This window comes from Myodes glareolus, chromosome 5 (genome assembly GCF_982192425.1).
Source record: "Myodes glareolus chromosome 5, mMyoGla1.1, whole genome shotgun sequence".
Lineage (NCBI taxonomy): Eukaryota > Metazoa > Chordata > Mammalia > Rodentia > Cricetidae > Myodes > Myodes glareolus.
In genome coordinates, this window is record NC_142030.1 from 104339533 (window position 1) to 104365564 (window position 26032).

The 26032-nt window shown below is 45.7% G+C and overlaps 1 protein-coding gene across 7 annotated transcripts in view; it reads right to left on the reverse strand.

Moving 5' to 3' along the window:
- Nucleotides 1-26032, reverse strand: part of C5H2orf76 (chromosome 5 C2orf76 homolog) — a 62556-nt gene that overhangs the window by 18081 nt on the left and 18443 nt on the right. For 3 of the 7 annotated variants that reach the window (XM_048443804.3, XM_085688342.2, XM_048443803.3), the window contains exons 2-5: nt 21875-21957; nt 18694-18838; nt 8005-8055; nt 437-474 (exon numbers count right to left, since the gene is read on the reverse strand). In XM_048443804.3, the coding sequence (XP_048299761.3) occupies nt 437-474; nt 8005-8055; nt 18694-18826 (222 nt within the window). In that variant the 5' untranslated portion in view covers nt 18827-18838; nt 21875-21957. The remainder of the gene's footprint in view (nt 1-436; nt 475-8004; nt 8056-18693; nt 18839-21874; nt 21958-26032) is intronic. The other 4 variants (XM_085688340.2, XM_085688341.2, XM_085688345.2 and 1 more) reach the window with 3 other exon arrangements.

The following is a 26032-nucleotide window of genomic DNA, read 5'->3' on the forward strand; positions in this document are numbered from 1 at the left end:
GCGACAGTGTCTTCCTGAACCTGGAGCTCACTAATTCAGCTAGGGTGACCTGGCTCAAGGGACCCTTCTGTCTCCACCTTCCCAGTGCTGGGATTACAGGTGTACGCCATGGCATCTGCCTTTCACCTGGGTTCTGGGGAACCAAACTCAGTTCCCATGCCTGTAAGGTAAACACTATTGACTGAGCCACCTCCCAGCCCCTACCTTTTTTTCCCTTTAATGGGAAAGGAAGGCTGTAGAAAGCAATCCTCCAAAACCTAATTCCTAGAATAGGAGAGATTTTAGACACACATGTCTATTTGCTTACTCTCGCTTCTAACAACATTGGTGAAGCTGGTATACCCACCCATCAAAAACCCCACCCACCAGAAACCCCGCCCACCAGAAACCCCGCCCATCATAGACCCACCCACCAGATGCCCCACCCATGACACACCTTTGCTTTGTGAGCTTGATGAAGAATCTTTAGTGTATCTGAAAGAAAAATGAAACAAGTTCTTTGTTCACACAGATTTATCTAAAACCTCTGTTGTAATTATTAGATGCAGAAACTGAAAAAACTGAAAGCCTTTCTTTACAAACATACCTACTTAAAAATCTGTCCTACTTTAAAAGAAAATGCACTTTAGCAAATTATGCAAAGTATAGGAGGTCAGAAGTGGAGCTCCGTGGTGGACTGCTCACATATGGAGATCCTGGAAGGAAGAAGGGGGGGACCACGGGGAGAAACGGGAGAGGAGGGAAAGGAAAAGAGAGGAACAGAGAGAGAAAGAGGCAGAGGGATGGAGAGAGATACACAAAGATACTTTAAATTGATAACCTTTTGACACTGAGTGACATGAACACTTCATAATATTTCAAGTAAGGGTCACTTTTGTACTGGGCTTCTCGAGGCCTGTGGGTCAGGCATGCCCATGTAGGTTCAAAGCTTAGGCCTTTCACATGCAACAATGGAGCAGTGGAACCGGAAGTCTGAACAGCAAACACAAAACTCCATTATCTCTTCTAGAGTCACTAAAAGTTAAGAGTAAACAATCAAAATATATATAAATATTAAATGAAGACACAAGTGACAGCCAGGCATTGTGAGGGCCCACAGAGTTGTGAGCCTGTTCCACCTGACTGGAAGCCAAAGAGTTTGAGCTTATTTTTCCTCTCTCAAAGTTATTGACAACAGGTGTGGCTACAAACGAGAGATTCTGACATAGGGTATGGTTAATTAATATTTCAGGTATAGAGATGGATCCACTCCACTTGGACCAAAGGCTGCAGAATTCAAGTCCATTCCTTATATCATGTTAACAAAGTCTGTCACCTCCCTCTCCCCTTTCAGAGTGAAATATGTAAGCGTGTGGAAGATAAATGAGGCGGAATATCCCCCCGATGCTGTTCTGTGTTTCTCTTCCTTATTTCTCTCATATCTCTGCTCTTTTTGCTTAATAATTCTAATTCTCAAGCTCCTACCCTGGAACGTTCGTGTTTTGTCAAAGCTGGTCTTCAACAGGGCATGGTGGTATACATCTTTAATCCCTACATTCAGGAGACAGAGACAGACAAAGCTCTGAGTTCCCAGCCAGTTTGGCTACAGCACAAGTTTTGGCCAAGGCTGCATGGTGGGACCCTGTCTTTAAAAAACAGATACAAGTGAAGAAAAGTACCTTAAAAAAATCACTATTCCCTTGAGGCAGTTTAAGGCCTGCAGGTCAAATAACTGGGCTGAAAAACTGCTGCTACCTTCAGAGTTCAAATATTATCTAGGCTCAGTGGTCATGTGAGCATGCCAATGCTCCAAACCCACAAATATCTGTTATTCTTTTTGTGTGTACATGTGTGTATATGGTATGTACATGTGTATGGGTGTATATATGTGTACATGCATGTATGCATGTGTCTGTATGTATGCACAAGCATATGCATGTATGCATGCACACGTGTGCATGAGTGCATGCACATGCTCATAAATAACATGCATGTCGTACGTGCACGAACAAGGAGGTCAGAGGTTGATGTCAGGTGTCCTCCTCTCTGTTGCTCTCCACCCAGTATTTAGAGACAGTCTTCCTCTGAACCTGTAAGTGCTGGAGCTCAGATGGAAAGGTATTTTGGCAGTCGGGAGTCAAGAAATACCACAAAGTCACTGTAAGTTTACAGTTCCGCTACAGAGAAAGGTTTCCTCAATGCAAACTCTGCTCCAGCGGGTGAGGGGGCGGGGTTCCCTGGTGAAGTTGTTACAGCTCTGCCCAGATCCAGAGAAGTGATACAACTGGGCTTGGCTAGGTGAAAATTTCCCCATCAAAAGTGTTACAATTCTGTGCCACTTCAGCTCCAGAGAAAGTTTAAAAATGTTCTACATACATTTCTAATACCGCTGGGCTCTCTCAGGCAAGAGTATTATACCACACAACAAACCTCACTCAAGATTTATTGGGAGGGAAAAGTCCAGGAGGGTGGTTGTCTCTAGCGGGAGAAGCAGCAGCAAACGAAGCAAAGTACAGAGCTTAGATAGGCTTTCTTGGAAGGGCGGAGAGGAGCTTTTCTCTCCACTTGATGAACCTCACACTCTGAATTCTCTGCTATCTGCATGTGGTTGAAGATGTGAGCTTCCTGACCAGGCACCTGCTGGCATCTTCCTCCACCATTATTACTCTCCATCTGGAACCACCATGCACATAAGCTCTTACATTTAAAAACATTGTACCCACCCCTCTAACTCTAAGATAATCAGCCCCTAGTTATACAGCAGACACAAGTATTCTGCATACTTAAATTCTAAAACTTTCTGATTCTCTACTTCACTTTCTAAACCATTTAATTACTGTATTTTGATCATAGTGTATAGCTCTATCTGAATAAGCTCTCAACAGTACACTAAGTTCTGTTCTCCTGGCTATGCTGTAATAAAGAATCTGTAACACTAAATTCCATTCTACTGGGCACACTGTGAAAAAGAATCTGTATGAAAGGCAGGATCTACTGAGCACACCTCAGCGTAGCTAGGTCATCATAAAGTCTGTCACTCAGTGGAGAACGGCACTGGATAAGGGCATTTGTGGCTCTCCTGCCTTTCTCAGGCACCAAGCTGGGACACGGTGCACACAGACACTCATTGTCTTAGTTAGGTTTTATTGCTACGAAGAGACACCATGACTACGGCAACTCTTATAAATGAAAACATTTAACTGGGGTAGCTCACTTGGTACTGGAGGAACAGCTGAGAGTCCTACATCTTGCAGGCAACAGGAAGTCGACTGACACACTGGGTGGTATTCTAAGCACAGGAAACCTCAAAGGCTGCCCCCCAGTGACACACTTCCTCTAACAAGGCCACACCTCCTAACAGTGCCACCCTTTGGGGGCCATTTTCTTTTAAACCACGACACTCATACACTGTGAATTATTCACTATCTTCAACAGTCGGATTGGGGAGAATAAACAGCTGGCTGTCCAAGCAAGAGAACCTGAGGTCCATCCCCAGAACCCATGGGAAAAGACAGGTCTAGTGGCACTCATCTGTAATCCCAGCACTGGGGTGGAGAACAGTGGAGCCCTGGAGCTCACTGGCCGGCCAAGTCCAGCCATGCAAGTGAGCTCCAGATTCAGTGAGAGATCCTGTCTCAAAAAAAATAAGGCAGATAGTGCTAGAGGAAAATACCAGAGGTCAACACACACTTGCATATATGTACACGCCCCCACACATATGTATACTCACAGGTACATACACAAACATACAAGAGAGAAAGACGATCCCCATGGAACTGTAGCTAAGGATGGCTCTGAGCAGTCATGTCTGTGCTGGGAATGCTCTAACTCCTGAGAAATCCCTCCAGACCCTCATGAGAAGCAAATGTTCCAGCAGGCTCAGCAAACCTACAATAGCGAAGCTACCTTTTCTTAGCAGGACAAAAACACTGTGAGCTGAAATTTTCACCCAGATTTTTCTCTTCGATTGAAATTGGCAAAACCAAAGAAAGTAAAGAAAAAATGTCACTTCCTCTACAGTGAGAACATCACTCATTCTGACTTTGGGGTAGTTTGTTGATTTTGCCTGGTTTTGATTTTTATTTGTTTGTTTGTTTTTTAACAGGGTCTCAAGTTGCCCAGGCTGGTTTTGAACTTGCTATGTGGCTAGTCTCTGAACTTCTGATCTTCTGCTTCTAGCTCCCCAAGTGCCGGGATTACAGACAGGCTTATTTTGACTTCTTTTAAAAAAAAAATCTCACAAACCACTTTATTAACAAAAATACTTCCTTAATAAAAACTCCTTGAAAATGCAATTTTATAAACATATTATCCCAGGGCTAGGGAGATGGCTTGAGGGTGTGCACTGCTCTTTTGGAGGACTAGGAACCCAGGCTGGGTGTCTCACTATCACCCGTGACTTCACTTCAGGAGATGCAAAGCTCTCCTCTGGCCTCCACAGGAACACACACAGAGACACACGTAAATAAAAATACATCTTTACAAACATATACAAATGGGGCTATGAAGATGGCTCAGCCGTTAAGAGCACCTGATGCTCTTGCAGAAGATTCAGGTTTGGTTTTCAGCACACAGGTTCTGGCTCACAACTGTCAATAACCCCAGTTATGGGGGATCTGGCAGTCTCTTCTGGCTTCTGTGGACAGAGTTTACACATGGTACCGGTATACACACAGGCAAACATTCATATATGTAAATCACTACAACAGAAAAATGGGGTTCTAAATGTTTAAAATTTTAAAAGTAGTAATATTTTTAGTATATATTTGTAGTATATATTTGTAGAGTATTTAACATGCTAGCCCATGCATTTCATACTGCACCCAAAACACACCAGGCTAGCTGGGTGTAGTGCTGCATACCTTTAATCCCAGCACTCAGGAAGCACAGATATGCAGATCTTTGTTTGGGGGCCAGCCTGGTCTACACAGATAGTTCCAGGTCAGTCTGGGCTACAGAGAAACTTGGTCTCAAAACAGACAAATGAACAAACAAACAATAAAATCTAAAGAACCACACACAAGGTTTAGCAGAACACAGAAGTCATAATGACTTTGTGTCCAAATGCATGGTAGCTGAGTCCCTGGGACAAAAGGCTCAATCTACAGCTGTAGACTGTGTGTCCAAATGCAAGACAGTTGTGTCCCCGAGACAAATGGCTGAACCAACAGCTGTAGATTTTAATTAAATAGGAGGAGGGTCTCAGAAACCAGACACTGCTGGCCGTAAAAGTGGGGCCTTCACATAACAGCAGAGAACCAATCAGCAGCAAAGGGAAACCTACGCTGCCCCCCATTCCTCACACAGTGCACAGTTCTGTCCACAAGACAGACGAGTACCAGACGACCATGGTAGAAGCTGGCACCAAGCCGTTCCTAAGCGAGAAAAAGCAGAAGACTATTTCTCAGCCAGATCAGAATCATCTGTATATTTCTACCCCAATGAGACTTAGCAACCTAGAGTCTCTGATGGTTACACTATCTTGTTTATATTGTATGTGTGTGTGTGTGTGTGTGTGTGTGAGAGAGAGAGAGAGAGAGAGAGAGAGAGAGAGAGAGAGAGAGAGTCAGAGAGAAGAGGGCCAGAGAACAATTTCAACTGTCCTTCCTTGGGAGCCATCCACCCTGTTATTTATTTATCTATTTACTTACTTATTTATTTTTGAGATAGAATTTCTCACCGGCCTCACTGGTGATAGAGCTCACTGGTTACGTTAGGCTGGTCTGGTCAGCAAGCCCCAAGAACACACCCGTCTCTACCTCCCCAGCTCTCGGACAATAAGCAGGTGCTATTGTGCCCAGCATGTTTTACGAGGGTTTGGGGGACTGAATTTAGGTCCTCATACTTGTCCAGCAATCACTTTACCAAATGTGCCATGGACATCTCCCCAGCTCTGCTTTCTTTGTTTTAGATGTTACCTTTTAAAAGAACTGACATCGCACACTTTGCCCCCCTCCCCACGCAACATGCAAAAAGGGAAACTATGTGTAATTTGCAGGTGGATTCAAGCTTAAGATTTCGAGATTCTATTCAAAGCATCCTCCTTCAAAAGCTGTGAAAGCCACAATTGAGAAGTTTCATATTTACCTCAATCACGCTTTTTATTCCTTTCTCTGCTTCAATATTGAGTATGTAAATGCTTGAGGTCTCATAAATCAAAGTACTTTCCACTCAGTGCCTCTGCCTCCTGCCTGGCTGCCTCTGCGACCTCACAATTAGACTCTGGGTATTAAAATGCAGGCACACGTAGATTGTGATTTCGAAAGATTGTAGGTCATTGGTTGCCCTATCAGATGGGAACGGAATGAAAAGGCACTCTGGAAAATGACTTAAGGTGATAAAAAATTTACACTTTCAAATGTCTGTGCTAATTAGCAGAAATATTTATTAGCTGCATTGTAACTTCCAAGCAGGGTCTCAACTCCAAGTCTGCTCAGTGCCCTCTCCTGAGATGAGGGACTGGATGGTCTGTCTCTACAACAGATAATGGCTCGCAGCCTCCGGCTTTACGACTGTATTTTCACTTTTTATAGTATTTCACTTATTTTGTGTGTTTATGGATGTGCATACATGTGTGCCAAGGCAGAGGGCAACTGGTGAATTTAGTTCTCTCTTTCCATCATGTGGGTCCCAGAGACTGAACTCAGGTTGTCAGGATGGGTAGCGGGTGCTTTTACCTGCCGAGTCATCTCACCAGCCCTTATCTATTTATTTATTTGTTTGTGAGATGGGGTCTCAAGTGTCCAAGGCTGGCCTTGATAGTTTGTTTTATAGCTAAGGATGACTTTGAACTTCAGATCCTCTTGTCTCCACATCCCAGGTGCTATGGAGCCACCCATTTTACGCAGTAGTCGGGATCTCACTGGGGGCTCTGTGCATACAAGGGAGGCATCCAAACAACTGAGCCCCACCCCCAGCTTCTGTACTGGATAATTAGGTCACTAATTGCAGCATATAAAACAAGCATGTTTGGCTGGGTAGTGGTGGTGCATGCCTTTAATCACAGCACTCAGAAGCAGAGGCAATGGATCTCTGAGTTTGAGGCCAGCCTGGTGCACAGAGTTAGTTCCAGGACAGCTAGGACTATTACACAGAGAAACCCTGTCTCTAAAAATGAAAACAACCAAAAGCCCCAAGCATGTTCAACTCACTGACATTTCAAATGCTACACCACTTCTTTTGAGACAAGGTCAGATGCATCCCAGGTTGGCCATGACCTCCATATATAGTTGAGAATGATCTTCAACTTCAGATTCTCCTGTCTCACCTCCCAACTGCTGGATTACAGGTGTGCACCAGCATGCTGGATTACAGGTGTGCACCAGCACACAGGATTGCAGGTATACATCAGCACACTGGATTGCAGGTGTGTGTCAGCACGCTGGATTGCAGGTGTGCGCCAGCATGCTGGATGACAGGTGTGCACCAACACACTTAGTTTTATTTGGCTCAGGAATGAAACCCAGGACTTCCTGAAACTGTAAAATCTCATGATGGAGCCACATCCACAACCTTAAATGACTTCTTTTAATTCGTAGTCCCCTGTCATGTTTTCCTCTCTGATTACTCAGGAAAGAAAACCTCATTTATAAACAGTTTTGCCAAGCATGCTATTCGTCACAAGCATGCTACTCCCCTACACAATTACAATGGACTTTCATAGCATGCTATGACTCCTATATTCCTTAACAAACTTCCACACTGATATATGCGTGTATGTATACATATATATAACATATATATTGCCAAAGACCCTCAAAAGCATCTCTGATTCATATGCAAAGCAAACATTAATGATATAAAAATAAAAGTGGCTCACACATGCATAACAGTCCAAGAGTGTATGTAGATATCATATATATGTTAATGTTGGGATCAACCGGGGTCTTGCCCATGCTAAGCAGATTCTTCAATAAGCTATGCCTCCTGCCCCCCCAAAGCAAGTTAATATTTGATCACCACATTTAAATTCATGCCAACAAAAATAATTCTGTATCGTTTAAAATAGTATGAACAATTGGTTACCGTATTTGTAATTTCTGAGTGGAGGAGGCAGGCTGGTCCTCAAAGGGACATCTGCAAAAGAGAAGGATGATTTTTCATTTCACAATATTCAGATAGGATGCCGAGTCTTTCAGTCCTGCTCTCTAAGAACCACGGGCCAGATTATTTCTCCTTTTCCTTTCCTTAAGCAGGGTCTCACGCAGCCCAGGCTGTCCTTGAACTACATGTGTAGCCAACAACATCTCGAACTCCTGATTCTCCTGCCTCCACCTCCTGAGTGCTGGAATTACAGGTGTGTTACCATGCCCAGTTTACAGCATGAAACTCAGGGCTGTATGTACACTAGGCAGGCACACTCCGGACTGAGCTATATCTCAAACTACAGACTAGGATAATTTTAAAAATTAGACAAAATGGAGCTAACGCCGTACTGAAATCCAGGGGCCATCTATTATAACGAAACCATCACCGAGACGCTGAGCTGGTAGCCACTGATCCAAGAAGTCAGAGGAACTAAATTGGAAGCACGATTGCTGGGAATGGTGAGAAGGCTCAGTCAGAAGTAGCTGCTGCATAAGCCTGAGGATCTGGACTTGGGTCCCCAGAACCCACAGAAAATGTCAGAAGATGGTGGTTTACTTCTGCATCCCTAGCCCCAGGGGACAGAAGGGTCCAGAAGGACTCCTAGAGACCAGCAGTCATCCTAGCCCAGTAAGTGAGCTTCAGCTTCCGTGACAGACCTTTCCAAACAATGAAGGTGGAGAATGAGCAAGGACAGACATTGGACATTGACCTCAGACCTCCACACACGTGTGCTCTCCTAAATGTGCACCTGAACACGCATGTACATACATGAGGTCCTGGGTTTCCATGCCAGCGCTACATAAACTGGGCATGGTGATATACATTTATAATCTTAGACTTGGGGAAGTTAGGGCAGGCAGTGGATAAGAAGTTCAAGGTCATCTTTGATTCCACAGAAAAGTTTGAGTTAGCCTGGGCTACATGAGATCTTGTCTCATAAAAATAAATCAACATTTTTCTCAAGATTTTTATTAATGCTTATTATGTGGGGGGAGGGTATACACACATGACTGCAGGTGACTTCAGAGGCCTGGGGGTTGAAGTCCCTGGAGCTGGAGTTTCAGGTAGTTGTGAAATGCCCAACATGGGTACTGGGAGCCAAACTTGTGTCTTCTGGAAGAACAAGAAGAGCCCTTAGCCTCTGAGCTGTCCCCCCAGCAGTTTCTAAAAGACAGATAGTATGTAGGCTAGAAGAAAGGGAGGTAGGGAGAGGGAGGGAGGAGGAGAAGGGAATCCACGTATTTAATGTTTTGCCGCTGATGGCAAATCAGAGGGCGTACTCCCCGAAAGTGATCAGGAGAAGAATTGGCTCTGATGTTACAGTTATGTGGAGACACAGAGACGGGGTCATGGCCAACACACTTTCTTTGTATCTGAGCTCCACTGTCGTGTCCACTGACACCCCCGTGGGTACTAGCTCCTTGGATGTTGCTATAGCCATGCTGCTTGACCTAAAATGGCTCCATTCTCTAATTCATAAATCCCTGAATATTAAGGCACCATGGACTATCTTCTCACGTCTTGAGCAGAGGCCACAGTCTGCTTCTCTCACGTGTAGTTGCTATCCAACAATCACCTGCAGTGTGTGGCAGGCACTCAGAAACCCTTGAAGGAGAAACACCGTAAACCCCTTCAACTGGCAACTGTGAGCACCAAAGCTCCAAGGAGGTAATTAGTGAGGCCCGGTGGTTGTGGGCTAAAACATCTTGTGCCAAAAATGAAATTCTTAACATACATGCATGTGCACACATGCCAGGAATATCATCTGAAAACCAAACGCCAGGGCTACAACAATGTAAGCAAGTTAATATAAATACAAACACACATACAAATAAACTCATTATTAACACAGACAATACAGAAAGCCCAACTCCCTGCTCTCCAACTGTAGACTGTGCACAGAAGGAACTTCCGAACCATGGGCCCCGGGGCCGGGCCTGGACTCAGCTGGTGGAGTGCTTGCCTGGCCGGATGAAGCTCTTGGTTTGATGTGTAGCACAACACAGAACAAAAAAAGTGATCTACACCTGTAATTTGAAAATTTAGGAGGTGGAGGCAGGAGGAGTAGATGTTTAAGACCATTCTCAGCTTCATAGCCAGTGTGAGAACAGACTGGGGAGAGTGAGGCCCTATTTCAAATACGGGGGGAAAAGCAGAAAGGGAAACCAAAAGTACAGCCTGAAAAGAGGGGGGGAGCACAACTTTACAGAGACACCGTGTCCCACTGTGGGGTCCACACTTAGGCACAGAGCATGAGGAAAGCGATGTCCTCAACAGGGCATGAGGAGGATGACGGGGTCTCCACGATCTGCCCCCCATGAAGCTGGAACCCCACCTCATAGAGACTTCCCAGCAAACTCGAACCAAGGAGAATCCTTGCATAGGCCAACAGTCTTCAGGACTTCCAGAAGCATGCCAAGTCTGAGTAGCTGTCAGAGCCAAGAGGAGCCCGAGGACACCGACAGCCATGGACCCGGTAAGAGGCCGGCTAGCAACACACTTGCCACACAATCCGGATGACCTGGGTTTGATCTCCGGGACCCGTGTACAGGCAAAAGAAGAGAAACGACTCCACAAACTTGTCCTTTGACACGACACAGGTGTGTGCACATACGCACACACGCATGCGTGCATGCAGACACACACACTATACACAACAACAATAAAATAAGGTTAGAAAACAAAATCATGATAATGAAGTATAAAGTGGGATCCTGCCTGGAAACCTTGAGCAAGAAAACAAACAAACAAAAAAAGAAATAGGAATAAATTTTAGCCAATGCTGGTGTGTTCATCAGTTCATAACTGTAGTCAATGTCAATATAGTGTTCTAATGTACAATGTTAAGAGAGAAAACTGGGGGTATTAAATGCAAAGAAATAAGTAAAGATAAAAAGGAAATGTTGGGGCTAGAGAGATGGCTCAGTCAGCAAAGTTCTTGCCACATAATCTTGAGTTCCCAAGGCCAATAACAAGCATCCATGTAAGGAGGAGTGTGTGGCTTTGTGTGGTTGTGACCCAGCACTGGGGAAGTGGAGCCAGGAGGACCCTGGCCAGCTAGACTAGCCAGTGAGCTCCAGGTCATACAAGGAGCGACTCTATCTCAAACAACAAACAAACAAACAGAGGGTAGGAAGCTGGAGAGATGGCTCAGTGGTTGAAAATGCATTCTGCGCTTGCAAAGGACCAGGGTTCAGTTCCCAGCACCCACATCACGTGGCTCATAACAGCCTGTAATCCCAGTTCCAGGCAGTCCAGCACTCTCTGGTCTCCATAGGCAACTGCACACACACACACACACATACACACACACACACACACACACACACACACACACACACACACAGAGTGCACACAAACTCATATCGGTGCACACACACATAATAAATAATCCTTTTTTTTTAAAGCAAGGTGGATGGCACTTGAGGAAGGACATCCAAGGGTGATGCAGGAGGATCCATAGGACACTTGCCCCATATACATACATACATGAACACGTACCAACACGAACATGCACACACATGCACTGGGGGAAAAAAAGAAGAAAAAGGTGAAAAAAAATGTTACAGTAGCAAGGCTACAATGCCCCCTAGGGAGAGCAGGCCGCTTCACAAAGCAATATCACCAGGAGTAAAGGGATATGAAGAAATCTTCAGAACCTAAAAGTTGGACATAGCCATCATAATTCGTCACAGAGAATGACCTAATGTTCAGAAGTAGGATTTGAAATCTTAGAAAATATCGAAATGTTTCTAAATCAAAGACTATTTGAAATATCATCTCATCTACATAATTGGTTTCTGCACTGTTATGATGCTGCTTTAGAAAACCGGCCATTTACATACGGCATCATGGTAGTTCTATAATCAAAATATGAGATCAAGGAGACCTACAGCTGAAAGATCCCGGGAGCTGGGCGTGGCTAAGGACTCCTATATAAGCTTCCCCTGAGCACAGTAAAGGGGGCATTGGCATTCTTGTATCAAGGATGACCCGTGTCCACGTCTCTGTCTCTCTGTCTGTGTGTCTGTCTCTGTGTTTTTAAGTCTCCAGCTTAGTTCCCGGCTCACATACCATCTTGCAGTGGCACGGGCACTACGGGACCATCAGTTTTTACAGGACGGGAACAGGACCTTTCAGCTTTTAACATGTGGCCCCACCAACTTCACAGAGTTCTCCGGGACCTCAAATCAGAGGCAGGCTTGGGCAGAGTCCACAAGCTCAAAAGAGTCCATATCCTAAAGGGTCTGCTTTACTTTGTTCCTCTTACCAAGCCTCCTGTGACACTAGCCGGCCCCAAACTCCCTAAGAAGCTAAGACAGACCTTGAGCTCTTGACTCCCCCGCCTCCACCTCCGAGCCCTAGGATTACAGTATGTGCCACCATGCCCAGCTTGTGCGGAGTTTAGGATGGAACCCAGGCAGGGCCTTGGGCATGCCAGGTCAGTACTCCACCAACTAAGGAATGCCCCTGGCACCCCTAGTTCACTTCCACAGCTGAACTTTCCCACACACGGGCAGTGATCATGTCATTACTGGGGCAGGCCTGAGGGTCTGGCTGTGACAGGCACCACTGGTCTGCTGGGGTCAGTGGTGACCGACAGTCGCTGTGAATGGATCGTTCTGTGGTGCAGGGAAAACACCACTTCCTGTACCACCATAGCAACTTGAAAATCATATCTCATCCCTGAGGACGTCAAAAGGGTCCTATTCTGCCTGACCAAGAACACCAGGCCCTTGCTGCACTGAAGCCAACAGCAGAGTCCTTCACCCCTGTGAAGCCTTGAGCACATGGCCGGGGGTGACTCAGCACCTGCCACCAAGTCTGACATCCTGCGTTTAATCTCTGGGACCCACGTGGTACAAGGGGAGAATGACTTCCTCCTCCATACACATGCTGTGGTACACACATGAACACATGCACAAACAAGCAGGTTATCATGCCCGTGAACATATGTACACACAGAGAGAAAATAAATAAAATGTAATAAAAATGCTAAAATGATTTGAAAGTAACTGTAGAAATGTCTGCAGTTCAAACTTTGAGCATGTTTTTTTATTTGAGGAATGACTTTCCAGAAGCAGGCTACTCTGTAATTGGCACTGGGGATGACCAGAACATGTTACCCCAATATATGCCCACCTGCAGCAAGGATTGTTTGGCGCTAAAAGCTGATGTCTCTCCTTCCCTGTTTGCCTAACACAGCCTACAAACAGGCTTTCTTCCAGAGCGACCTTAGAAAACTGTTGTGCCCCCATCAGCCTGCAGGGGGCATCAGAGTGTACCATACCGTAAAACTCCAGCAACCAGGCCTTCTCTACTCCCCTGTCCACAAGATTCCACCCCTAAGCATCCAAATCCTCTTCCTTGTCTGGGCACTTCTCAGGGAATTTTTCATCCCTGGGGATCCCACATTTATGGCGTGCACTTAGGAATAAACTCCTGCTGGCTTTTCTCTTGTTCACCTGTCTCTTTTGACTGAGAACTTACAATGCCGGAGCTGGGGAGATGGCTCAGTGGGTAAAGCACTTGCTTGCCTTTGCCATGTGGGTGTGAAGACTTGATTGATTCCCCAGAGACCACATCAGCCCAGGCACGGTAGTAAGTGTCTGCAATCCCTCAGTTACAGGCAAATGAAGGGCGGAGAATCGACAGATGTGAGAAAAAAAGACCCTGTCTCAAATGAGATGGAAGGTGAAGAATGACACGGAGTTGTCTCGACCTCCATACCTGCTGTGTGACACATGAGCATGTGTGTGGTGCATGCTTGCACATAGGCATACATCATACATAAATTTTTAAAAGAACTTATGAGTGAGGAAAAGTTAGTTTTTCTTCCCTATAACATTATCTTTTCGTATGAAATATCAATATTTCCCTAATAATTAAGAATAACAAATAGTTGGGTTTAGTGGCGCATGCCTTTAATCCCAGCACTTGGGAGGCAAGGCAGGTGGATCTCTGAGTTCAAAGCCAGCCTGGTCTACACAGTGAGTTTCAGAACAGCCAGGGAAACACAGAGAAATCCTGTCTTGAGAGCAAAAGAGAATATGGCAACAAAACTTTATATTCTAGGTGTAAGTCGGAAGATACTTCACAACACAATTTAAATAACCACAGCAAAGGAAACCTGCCACCAAACCAAGCCCATGTATCTACCCTCTCAAAAAGAGAGCTCAAGGAATTAGGGCGAGTAGCTAGAGCAATGAAACAGTTTACTCATAGATGGAGAGAAGGCTCAGCAGCCAAGAGTCCTTAACTCTCTTGCAGAAAACCAAGGCTCAGCTCCCAGAACCTGTAAGGCAGCTCACGGCTGCCCATCACCCCAATTACAGAGAATCTGGTGCCCTCTCTGGTCTGCGTTAAAACTGCATGCATGTAGTACACATATACACATACACACATAAAATTAAATAAATCTTTAAAAATATTTACTCAAAATATCTATAAAACCATAAAGACAACAGGCCAATGCCTTGGAAAAACACAACAATTTTTAAAATTATATCTTATTTATTTATTGTGTATCAGTGTGGACATGCATGCCATGATGCACTTTTGGTGGCCAGGGCACAACCTGTAGGAGTTAGCACCCTCCTTCCACCATGTGGGACAAATTGGGTCATCAGAATTGATGTCAAGGATTTTTATCCATTAAGGCCATCTCACTGGCCTTGAAAACCACATCTTAACTCAGTATGAGCGAGGCAAGGAGAAAGAAGGGCTTAGGTAGGGAAAGAATGGTGGATGGACATCCCTAGGCCCCGTTCCCATGGATTGGAATGGGATGGGGTTGTGAAATCGGTGGTCGGTATACATGTAATCATAACACCTTGGTGCTCATTATAACAGATATGTCATCTATGATGTTCAAGTTGAAAAAAAAGAGTAGAAAAAATATGATTTTAGTAAGGTTTTTAAAATTATTTGTGTGTGTATAACACAAGCATGCAGTACCCACAGAGGCCAAAAGAGCCTCAGGTCTCCTGAGCCATAGTGATAAGAACCAGACCAGGCCCTCTGCAGGAACAGTGAGCACTCTTAGTCACCGAGACATTTATCCAGCTTCCTAAATAGCCTCATGGTTTTTGTTGGGTTCATTCCTAGAACACACATGGCCCTCGGGCCACAGGCTAGACACACCTGCTTGAAACCTGGAAAATATCTCAGCCACTCCTATCTTGACACCTTTTGGTTTGAAGAGATAAGAAAGATTGGATGAGCTTAGTGACAGTCATTATTTACCTCCTAAGAACACATTAAGTGATTGGCACGTCTACAGGAACTGACTCAAAAGGCAGGGCAGCAAAGGGGCAGACACAGCATGCATACAGAAATGCCCAGCTTTATCACCTTGCTGTAGTCACCCAGCAGACACCCACACAGACCCAAAGGAACAGTGAGGGCTTTAAACAAAAGTGGTTTTCAAGTCCCTGAAAAGTAACCCTGGCAACTTTCATTATCATGACACACACAGTCCACATACACATGCACACGCACACACACACACACACACACACACACACACACACACACACAGAGGCTGGGAGTTGCCACATAAATATGATGACCAGAATTCAGATCCCAAGAGCCCCGGGGGTGGGGGTGGGGGGTTTGAATAGATATGAACCCCATGGACTCATGTGTCTGAATGGTTGGACTATAGGTAGTGGCACTATTAGGGGTGTGGCCTTGTTGGATGAAGTATGTCACTGTTGGGCAGGCTTTGAGGTCTCATATGCTCAAGCTATGCCTAGTGTGGGAAACAGTTCACTTCCTGTTGCCTGTGGATCAAGATGTCGAACTCTCAGCTACTTCTCCAGCACCGTGTCTGCCTGCGTGATGCCTGCTCCTTGATAATGGGCTAAACCTCGGAAACTGTAAGCCTTCCCCAATTAAACGTTTTCCTTTATAAGAGCTGCTGTGATCACGGTGTCTTTCACAGCAAAAGAAACCCTAATTAAGACAGTGGCCATGGATGCTGTTTATAATTACAACCTCAGAAGGCAGAGAGAGAGAGAGAGAGAGAGAGAGAGAGAGAGAGAGAGAGAGAGAAAGAGCTGACTAACAAAACCAGCCTTGTCAGTGAACTCTGGGTTTGACTGAGAGACTGTGCACCTCAATGAATATTGTGGGAGAGCAACAGAGAATGATTCCTGAAACCAACCTCAGGCTTCCTCACGCACGCGCGCGCACACACACACACACACACACACACACACACAAGTTTGCATGTGAAAATGGAAAAATAAAACAGTAAAAATAAAAAGTCACACAGTTTACAAATCATGGAACTATATATTAAAAACTATGGACTGTACTCTACATCAATTTCGCTTCACTTAAAAGAATCAAAGCATACGCTAGAGGCTGTACCGTGGCCTGTGGAACACTTCAGCAGTGAAGAGCAGTAAAGCCGCCAGGATGGGGTTGCACTTCTACCTCTGCACGACCAGAAGGATAAATGAGCACCACCACAAGATGTCCATCTCCGAGCCAGGACCTGCTGCCAAGCCTGACGACCTGAGTTCAAACCCCAGCCCCTCATGGTGGAAGGAGAGACCCTGATCCTGTAAACTGTCCTCTGGCTTCCACACTGTGGCACAAGGACCTCCCCCACACACACACACACACATCACATATACCGACACACACACAATAAACAAATATAAAAATGTAAAGTGTCATCTCTGATTTCTTCCCCCCACACACACATCACGTACACACATACACACACACATACACTAAACAAATCTGAAAATGTAAAGTGTCATCTCTAATTTCTCCCCCCCCACACACATCACATACACACACACACACTAAACAAATCTGAAAATGTGAAGTGTATTCTCTGATTTCTTCAGCGTCTGCTGCCACAGTCACACTCCCCAGCAGGCCCCCACGGCCACACTCCCCAGCAGGCCCCCACGGCCACACTCCCCAGCAGGCCCCCACGGCCACACTCCCCAGCAGGCCCCCACGGCCACACTCCCCAGCAGGCCCCCGTGTGCTGCCACAGCCACACTCCCCAGCAGGTCTCCGTCTGCCCCCACAGCCACACTCCCCAGCAGGCCCCCGTCTGCTGTGAAATGACAGCCGTCTACATCTTACTCCAACGTCATTCAGTCTCCAAAGACTAAAGACTCACTACAGGCAGACTTGATCTGTGTGCAAGTACATGTTTCTGTATGTGCATGTGTGTGTGTGGAGACCAGACGTCAACACTGGAGCTTTTCCTCAGTCTGCCCCCACCTTACTTTAAGGCAGTCTTCTGGCTGAACCTGGAACTCACCAATTCTGGTGGACAGGTGCAGGACGCAGAGGAAGCCCGGAGTGAGCGAAATCCTGAGTGTTTGACAGAAGCAAGGCCTCTTAAGGATTCCAAGACTAACTGGTTCATGGTAAACTGGCAAAGCCATTACCCATACGGGCCAGATACAAGACTGATGGCAAAGCTTGGGCATCCGAGTATGATGGGAAATCTTTGTCAACCAATTATCTTTAAGAGGTGGGACCAAGTGAGGGTGTGGCTTCCTGGGACCCAGAGAAAAACAGGCGTGCAGCCCAGGTGCACTCTCTCTGTGGCACCCTCACAGCACAGCTGAGCTTGGACTTCTCGTTCCTGTTTCGTGAGTTTGCCCCTTCTAGTAAATAAAAATATAACTTTTATCTTTTAGCTAGCATGCTTATTTCTTGACCCGAAGTAATTCAACCCAATTAGGAGAGATTATGGACCAGCGTGCAAAGATTAGCAACTGCAGTTTCCTCCTCCCAGAGCATCCAGCCTGGGACTGCTGGCCTCCAGAGACCTCCTACCAAGACTAGCACAGCCACCCCATCCTGTGCTGAACCTAATAAACACGCTGAGGTTCCGGACAGCAGAGGTATCAGAAAATCCCACCCAATCCCAGCTTCATTGTCTGTGTGTCTATCCTCCTTCATTCCCTTGCCATCCCTAGTCAGGGTTCTGGGACCCAGGCTGTGTGGGGTAAGGCAGGCTGGCTAGACAGTGAGCCCCAGGGATACTCTGTTTCCACCTCCCTCGTGGGATTACAGGTACACACCTCCATTCCGTTATTACATGGGTTCTAGGGGATCAAACACATAGTCTCCTCACACTCATGTGGCAAGCACTTGACAGTCACCTCCCCTGTCTTAGACCTTAGTCTGTTTGAGGCTAAACATGATGGTTCTAACTCCTGGTGAGTATGTTCACACTATTCACTAACAAACAGGGGCAGCTACTGACAGGCCCAGGACACGGGCCAGCTTGGCCCCTGTTGGCACCAGCTTCCAAAATACTTTTGGACTGAGGAAGAACTGCTTCAGGGCTTCTCTTGGTTGATTTTTTTTTTAATTTAAGCATAAACATTACTAAGTAGCCTAGGCTAGTTAAAAAGTATAAAAGTCACTATATAGTCTAAGCTGGCCTAAAACTTGCTAGATAGCCCAAGCTAGCTTTGAAACCATGATTCTCCTGGCTCTCCGTCCTGAGTGCTGGGATTACAGGTGTGCATCACTAGACCCAAACTAATTTTGTACTTTTCAAAGATTATTATTAACACGTAGTCAGATGTTTTTCACTGTCAAAATATAAATGTAACAAAGCACCTCTATTTCTCATACCTTGCTTTAGAAAAATTATAAATTCCTTCACAGTTTGGTTCAAATTAACTCCATGATATACTACAGGTCTGAAATTTCGATGTTCAAACGAACGGATGAGGCGAACTGTGACAGTGGCTTCCTCGGCAGCCATGTGGAGAGAAACCTGTGTAAGACACACGATAAAGTGGATCAACACATGGCTGTGGCTCCCACAAAAGCTGAGCACCGATGGGGGCCTTCTGCAATCCCGGTGCTTGGAAATCAGAGTCAAGAGACTCCTGGGGCAATCCGGCTGGCAAGACTAGCCATACCGGTGCCCTGTCTCAGTAAATGAAGTGGAGACTGACTACGGAAGACATCCATTGTCAACCTCAGGCCTCCTCCACATACACACATGTGCACCCAAACACACATGCATACACACTACACATACACACATACATTAAAATAAATAAAATTCAAATAAAAGTTATTTCTTAGTCAGTGGCAGGGACTTTAATAATTGGCAACATTCTATGTCTTAAGCAAGATATTAAACATAGGGACAGTGTGCTGTCTTTATGCCTTTCAATTTGTCTGAAATAGTTCATAACCACAAATAAGTCACAAAAACTTGGCTTTAAAAGTCTCTCTGAATAACTGAGCTCCTGTCCAATTGTTTTACTAAGTTTGGGAAAAGATACAGCATATTAAGCATGAAAAGCCAGGGAGTTTATTATTTGAATGCATCAAATAATTTATAATTAAAATTAGCATATTAGCTATAATGAAATGGCTTCTATAAAACCTGCAATAGATTTTCCCCATAAAATAAAGTAAGGGTTCATCTAACCTGCCTCATGGTTAATAAACCTAATAAATCTTTTGGTAATTCCAATATTGGTGATTACAGCATTCCCCATACCTCAGAAACATATGGTCCTAAAAGCTACCAAACAATAGCTCAAAATCTACAAAACAAAAATTTTCAGCATACTGAGGCATTAAATGCTATTGGCACAATCCATGGTTTCAGGGATCTTAGGATCAAATATTCTAAATCTCTTTTGCATGCTGGGGCACAGTCTCAGAGCTTGGCATATCCTTGGTCAGCACTCTTCCCCTGAGCTGCTTCCCACCCAGCCCTGAATGTCCTGTTTGTGTTCATGTATGTGTGAGCGCACAGGTGCATGTGTGTTGTATGTATGGGTGGAGGTCAGAAGACAATCACATGTGTTGTTTCTTGGGTGCTGTGGTGGTGGCCCCCATTGGCTCACATATTTGAATGCTTGGTCTTTAGGGAGTGGCACAGTTAGGAGGTGCGGCCTTGTTGGAGGAAGTGTGTCACTAGGGGTAGGCTTTGGGGTTTCAAATGCTCAAGAAAGGCCCAGCGTCTCTCTTCCGGCTGCCTGAGGATCTAAATGTAGAATTCTCAAGCTCCTTCTCCAGATCATGTCTGCCCGCATGCTGCCATGCTTTCCGCAGTGATGACAATGGACTGAAACTCTGAACTGTAAGCCTGTCCTAGTTAAATGCTTTCCTTTGTAAGAACTGCACTGGTTGTGGTACCTTCACAGCAGAGGATTCTGAACAAGACAGAGGCCTTCTACTTTTGTCCGATGCACTGCTTCTCATTGGCCTGGAATCTTAGCGATGGCCACAGCAGCTGGCCAGTGAGCTGCCGGGGCCCACCCGTCTCTGAGTACAGCACCAACCGCAGCTGTTTAACCCCACACTCGTCCTTTGTTTACAAGGCATGTGCTTCTGACTGCCCATCTCTCATCTCAGCCTAGGTTTTCATTCTGACTACATCTATTTATTCCTCTCTCTCTCTCTCGCTCTCTCTCTCTCTCATCTATCTGTCTGTCTGTCCATATGTCTGTCTATTGTGTGTGCACATTTGGGTGCACTGTGTCATGGCACCCATGTGGAGGTCAGAGGACAACTGGTGGGGGCAATTCTCTCCACAATGTGGACTGAACTCAGTTTGTACAGCAAGCCCCTTTACCCAGTATGCTGTCCCTCCAGCCCATGCTCTGGTTCTCTTTCCTTCTTTCTTTCTTTTCTTTCTTTCTTTCTTTCTTTCTTTCTCTCTCTCTCTCTTTCTTTCTTTCCTTATTTATTTTTTAGATTTATTGTGTATACAGCGTTCTGCCTGACGTATGCCTACACTGCAGAAGAGGGCACCAGGTCTCATTATAGATGGTTGTGAACCACCACGTGGTTGCTGGGACCTCTGGACCTCTGGACTCAGGACCTCTGAGCCACCTGTCCAACCACATGCTCTGGTTCTGGATTGTGATGTTAGTCATATATATCTATACACGTGTTAAAACTGCATAAAATAAATGTATGGACACACAGACACGCCTAGACATACACACACAGTACATATAAAACAGTGAAATCTGAATTGAAACTATGGATTGTGCCAACAGCAGTTGCCTAGCTATGAAAACAGACTATATTCAAGCCAGGACCACCATCAGGGGGACACTGGGTTAGCAGTATAACAGCTCTAACTGCATTCTTTCTTATGATTTCATGGAAAATTACAACTATCTCACAATAAAAAAGTTTCTAAAACTGATCATTTAGTTTGGTCGTTTGAAAGAAAATGACCCATAGGGAGTGGTATTATTAGGAAGTGTGGCCTTGCTGGAGGAAATACATCACTGTGGGGGTGGGCTTTGAGGTCTCCTGTTCAAGCTTTGCTTGGTGTGACACTGAGATCACTTCCTGTTGCCTGCAGGTCAAGACATAACACACTCAGCTACTTCTCCAACATCATATCTGCCTGCATGCTGCAATGTCCCACCATGATAATGGGCTAAATTCCTGGAAACATAAGCCAGCCCAATTAAATGTCTTGGTGTCTCTTCCCTAACTAAGACATTCAGACAAGCCTGCTGCCATGATGAATGGAGAAACCACACTAAACAACACAGCACCCAAACTATCACGGAAGAGCCCGGCAGAGACCTTAGAGTGGAGACACCACTGCAGCCATTGGCTGTCAGCACCTAAAAGCACCAGCCAATCTAATGAACGCATCAAGCCCAGAGCTTCCAGAGTATTTACTGACAGAGGCAGGATCAGTGACACAGAGGTACCAGCCAAGGTCAGACGCTAAGGGGATCTACTGGAGGCATGGCCTGGTGTCTTCGGCAAACTCCCAAACAATAAAGACTAGGAGACAGGTCGGGGGTAAAATACTTACTGCTCAAAAGTGTGAGAACTCTTAGCTCCTCAGAACACATATAAAGCCAGACTTGGTAGTGAACATCTGTAATCCCGGGGCTTCTGTGAAGACACGGAAACCAGAGACATGAGAATCCTAGATGCTTGCAAGTCAGCTGGCCTGGCATACAGAGAGGGAACAGCACGGACCTCTGGATCAATAACAAGGTTGGGGGGGGGGGGCTGGAGAGATGGTCTAGCAGTTAGGAACACTCACTACTCTTGCAGAGGACCTGGTTCCATTCCCAGCACCCATGTTAGGAAGCTCACAACCACCTGTAATTCCAGTTCCAGGGGATCCAACACCCTTCTTCTGACTTCCATGGGTGTCTGCATTCGTGTACAGCAGTGATTCTCAACCTCCCTAATGCTGCGACCCTTTACCACAGTTCCTCGTGCTGTGCTGACCCCAGCTGTAAAGTTATTTTGTTGCTATTTCATAACTGCAATGTTGCTACTGTTATGAATCGTAATATAAATATCTGCTTCCTATGGTCTTAGGTGACCCCTGTGAGAGGGTCATTCAACCCCCAAAGTCCTCACGACCCACAGGTTGAGAACTGCTGATGTACACAAACCCCTACACTGGCATAGATACATGCGCATAGATTAGAAATAATGAAGCAACAGGGGCTGGAGAGATGGCTCAGCAGTTAAGAGCACTTTCGACACTTCCTTCCACAAGACCAGAGTTCTGTCCCTAATACCCACATCAGATGGCTCACAAACACTTGTCACTCCAGCTTCACAGGATCCAGTAACTTCTTCTGTCCTACCTGGGCGCCTGTACACATGTGGCATTCACATACATGTACATATGAGCAAATCTTTAAAAACAAATAAAAGTAAAATAATAAGCAAAATGTGGAAGGTGAGAACCAACCCCCGAGGTTGTCTTCTAACCTCACATGCAAACTATTCCATGTATGCATCTTCACTCACACATATACACACATCATACATACAAAGAAACCGTGCAGTAAGAGTGACAGCCATGTATCTAGATTGGCATGGTTCAGACATGGGTTGGGCACCCATGAAGTGGTATGGAGGGGTGGTAGGACCTTCAAAAAGAGATGGGGCTCAGTGGCAGAGTACATGCTCAGAATAAAGGGACCCCTGGGCTCAATTCCCAGCATCATGTGGTTATATTCCAGTAACATACTGAGCCACAGCAAATAAATGCAAATAGCATTCAGTGGTTAGTACACCAGACTCAAGTCACGGCGGGCGGTGGTGGCTCACGCCTTTAATCCCAGCACTCGGGAGGCAGAGGCAGGTGGATATCAGTGAGTTCGAGGTCATCCTGGTTTACAAGAGCTAGTTCCAAGACAGGCTCTAAAACTACAGAGAAACGCTGTCTTGAAAAACAAAACAAAACAAAAACTATAAAAACCAGAATAAGGTCACATGCCTGGAAAGAGTCTGAACCATCTGCAAGGCACCGAAAGTCTTGCACACTCAGCCCAGCCTGGGCCCTCACCATCACAATCCACTTTCCCTGAATTGAAGCCAGCTACAATGACAGCTCCTGGCTTCCCACAGAGTCACTAAGCTTGTGCCACACCCTCCCACTGTCAGTCTCTTTACCCTCCAACAATGGGACCTTCAGAAAGCAGGTCAGAGACTCCCAATGTGGGACAGCTTCATCTCAGTGCCTCCTCCCTCAGGCTGAGCTCTGACGCTCTCTCCCATTGAAGGGTTCCTCACAGGAAAATACACTACATGCTCATTTTCTTCTACATCCAGCAACTTGGGCTACCTGAGGTGCGTCAGAGGGGTCAGGAATGCTTGCTGGTGGAAAAGCAGCGCTGAGGACAACTTGCATTCCCCAAGATACACAACAGGGCTGCAACAATGCAGGAGGACCACAGGAGAGGTACACAAGCTGGGAGCAGTACAGAGCCTGCCTGACATGCATGAGGCTGGACCCCAGCACCCCAAAAAAACATCAGAGAGGGAGGGAAGAGGGAAGGAGTTAAGAAGGGATGGAGGGGTGAAGGAAGGGCGTACAGGAGGGAAAGATGGGAGAGAGAAGGGAAGGAAAGGCAAGAGAGAGAAAAACGAGGAGAGGAAGGGAGGAGAGGAAGGAGATGGAGCAAGGAGGAAAGGAAAGAAGGAAAGAGATGTAAAGAAAATCTTATTGTTTCCCAACAATAACAAATTTTAAGAGCAAAATTAATATTTAAATATCTATAAAAGTAATATTCAACAGCAACTCAGTATCTCTGTATTACGGGCAGTTCAGCTGAACTTAGGCTGGGCACACCTTAATGTACAGGCTTGGGCAGGGCTTTGAAAAGTGACAGAGCCCGGGGCTTAGGAAGGTCTTTAAACCTCCCATCTACAAAACCTGTTGTGGCGGGTGCCTGCTGGAGCACCCGGTTCCCTGGTGCCCACATCACTGCAGAATCGAGGGGCCCCTGGTCCAGGCTCCAGACGCCAGTCCTCCGAGCGACAGAAATTCAGGAACTAGGAAAGTAGCGACAGGCTGCCAAAACACCCAGGACTTATCAGCTCCCAAGCTGGCGCCTCTCCGCTGGGCAGAGTTCCCAGCTGAGCTAGGAGCCCAGCAAGGCTGGTCCTTCCCTCCTGGCGAGAGAAGTGGTATGGCATATGAAACGTCAGAGCCTGACATCCCTCAAACATGGAGAACACACATGTGCACATCACATCTATATCAGCTCAAAGGAAACATGCTGATTTGGGCTGTTAATGCAGTTGTGTCTACAAAGTTGGCTATCAACAATGAGTTACAACTCAGGAATCCCTGCTAAGACAAACACAGGGCCAGGTTCCTAGGAATCTCTGGTCCTGGCAATTTTGTCAGTTGATAAAGACATAAACTGTCCTGTTCTGTCATGCATGTCTGTTAGTTAACGTTGAATTCACAGATGATGACATTGGCCATGTGTGGAAAAAGTTACCAACCATACCTGTTGGCTCTGTAAGGTATACATGGCCATCTCACACTTATGAACATGCAGTGATTCAGATCTACATCTGGAGGTCTTACATACAGCAAAAGATAGGGGCCAGCAACATGATTCTGTCAGTTAAAGGTGCTTGTTATGAAAGCCTGAAGATCCAAGTTCAATCCTGGAACCCATGAGAAGATAAAAGGGAAAAACTGTTCCGGGCAGCCAGGGCTACACAGAGAAACCCTGTTTCAAAACAAAAGTGGGGGGCCCAATTCTACTAAGTTATTCTATGGGCCTCTATATGCACACGGTGACACATTTATGACCCTTGCACACAATAATACTTTTTAAAAATTAAAAACAAAACTAAAAAGTAAATGATGGGGACAGGGAGATGGTTCAGTTGGCAAAGTGCTTGCTTGAATCATCAGCATGAGAACCTCCGTTTGCACAACTAGAACCCACATACAAAGCCAGCACAGGGGCCGGTGAAGTGAGTTAGCAAGTAAATGTCCTTACCACTGAGCGTGACAACCTCAGTCTGAGTCCATGATCCCATACGTGGAAGGACAAACTAACTCCTGCAAGTTGTCTTCTGGCCTCCAATGTGTCCAACCACATACATACAGAGATAACTTTTAAATTAAGAAAAAAATAGTTGGGGCTGGGGAGATGGCTCAAGGTCTGCTGCCAAAGCTACTGACCTGAGTTTGATCCTTGGGACCCACATAGTGAAAGAAGAGAGCCAAACCCCTCAAGCTGTCCTTGGACCTCCGCACCTGTGCTACGGCATATGCACATGCACATATAATAAACAAATAAATAAATAAACGTAACTTCTAGAAACTAATGAGTCACCTAGAAGTGATTCTTAAAGGAAGGAAAGAAGAAAGGAAGACAGGGAGGGAGGGAGAGAGGGAGGGAGGGAGGGAAGGAAGAGCGAAGGAAGGAAAGTAGAGTCAGTACAGTGGTACATGCCTATAACTTCAGTGGCAATATGGTAGGCAGAGACAGGCAGATCCTTAGAAGCCCAAGGGAGAGCTGGCCTGGCCTACTTAGCAAAGTTCCAGGTTATTAAGAGACTCTCTCAAAAAAAGGGAAGGTACCTGAGGAGTGACATTCAAGGTTGTGTTTGATCTCCAAACACACACACAAGGCTGGCAGACACAGACACACAGACACAGAGAGAGAGACAAAGAGAGAGAGAGAGAGAGAGA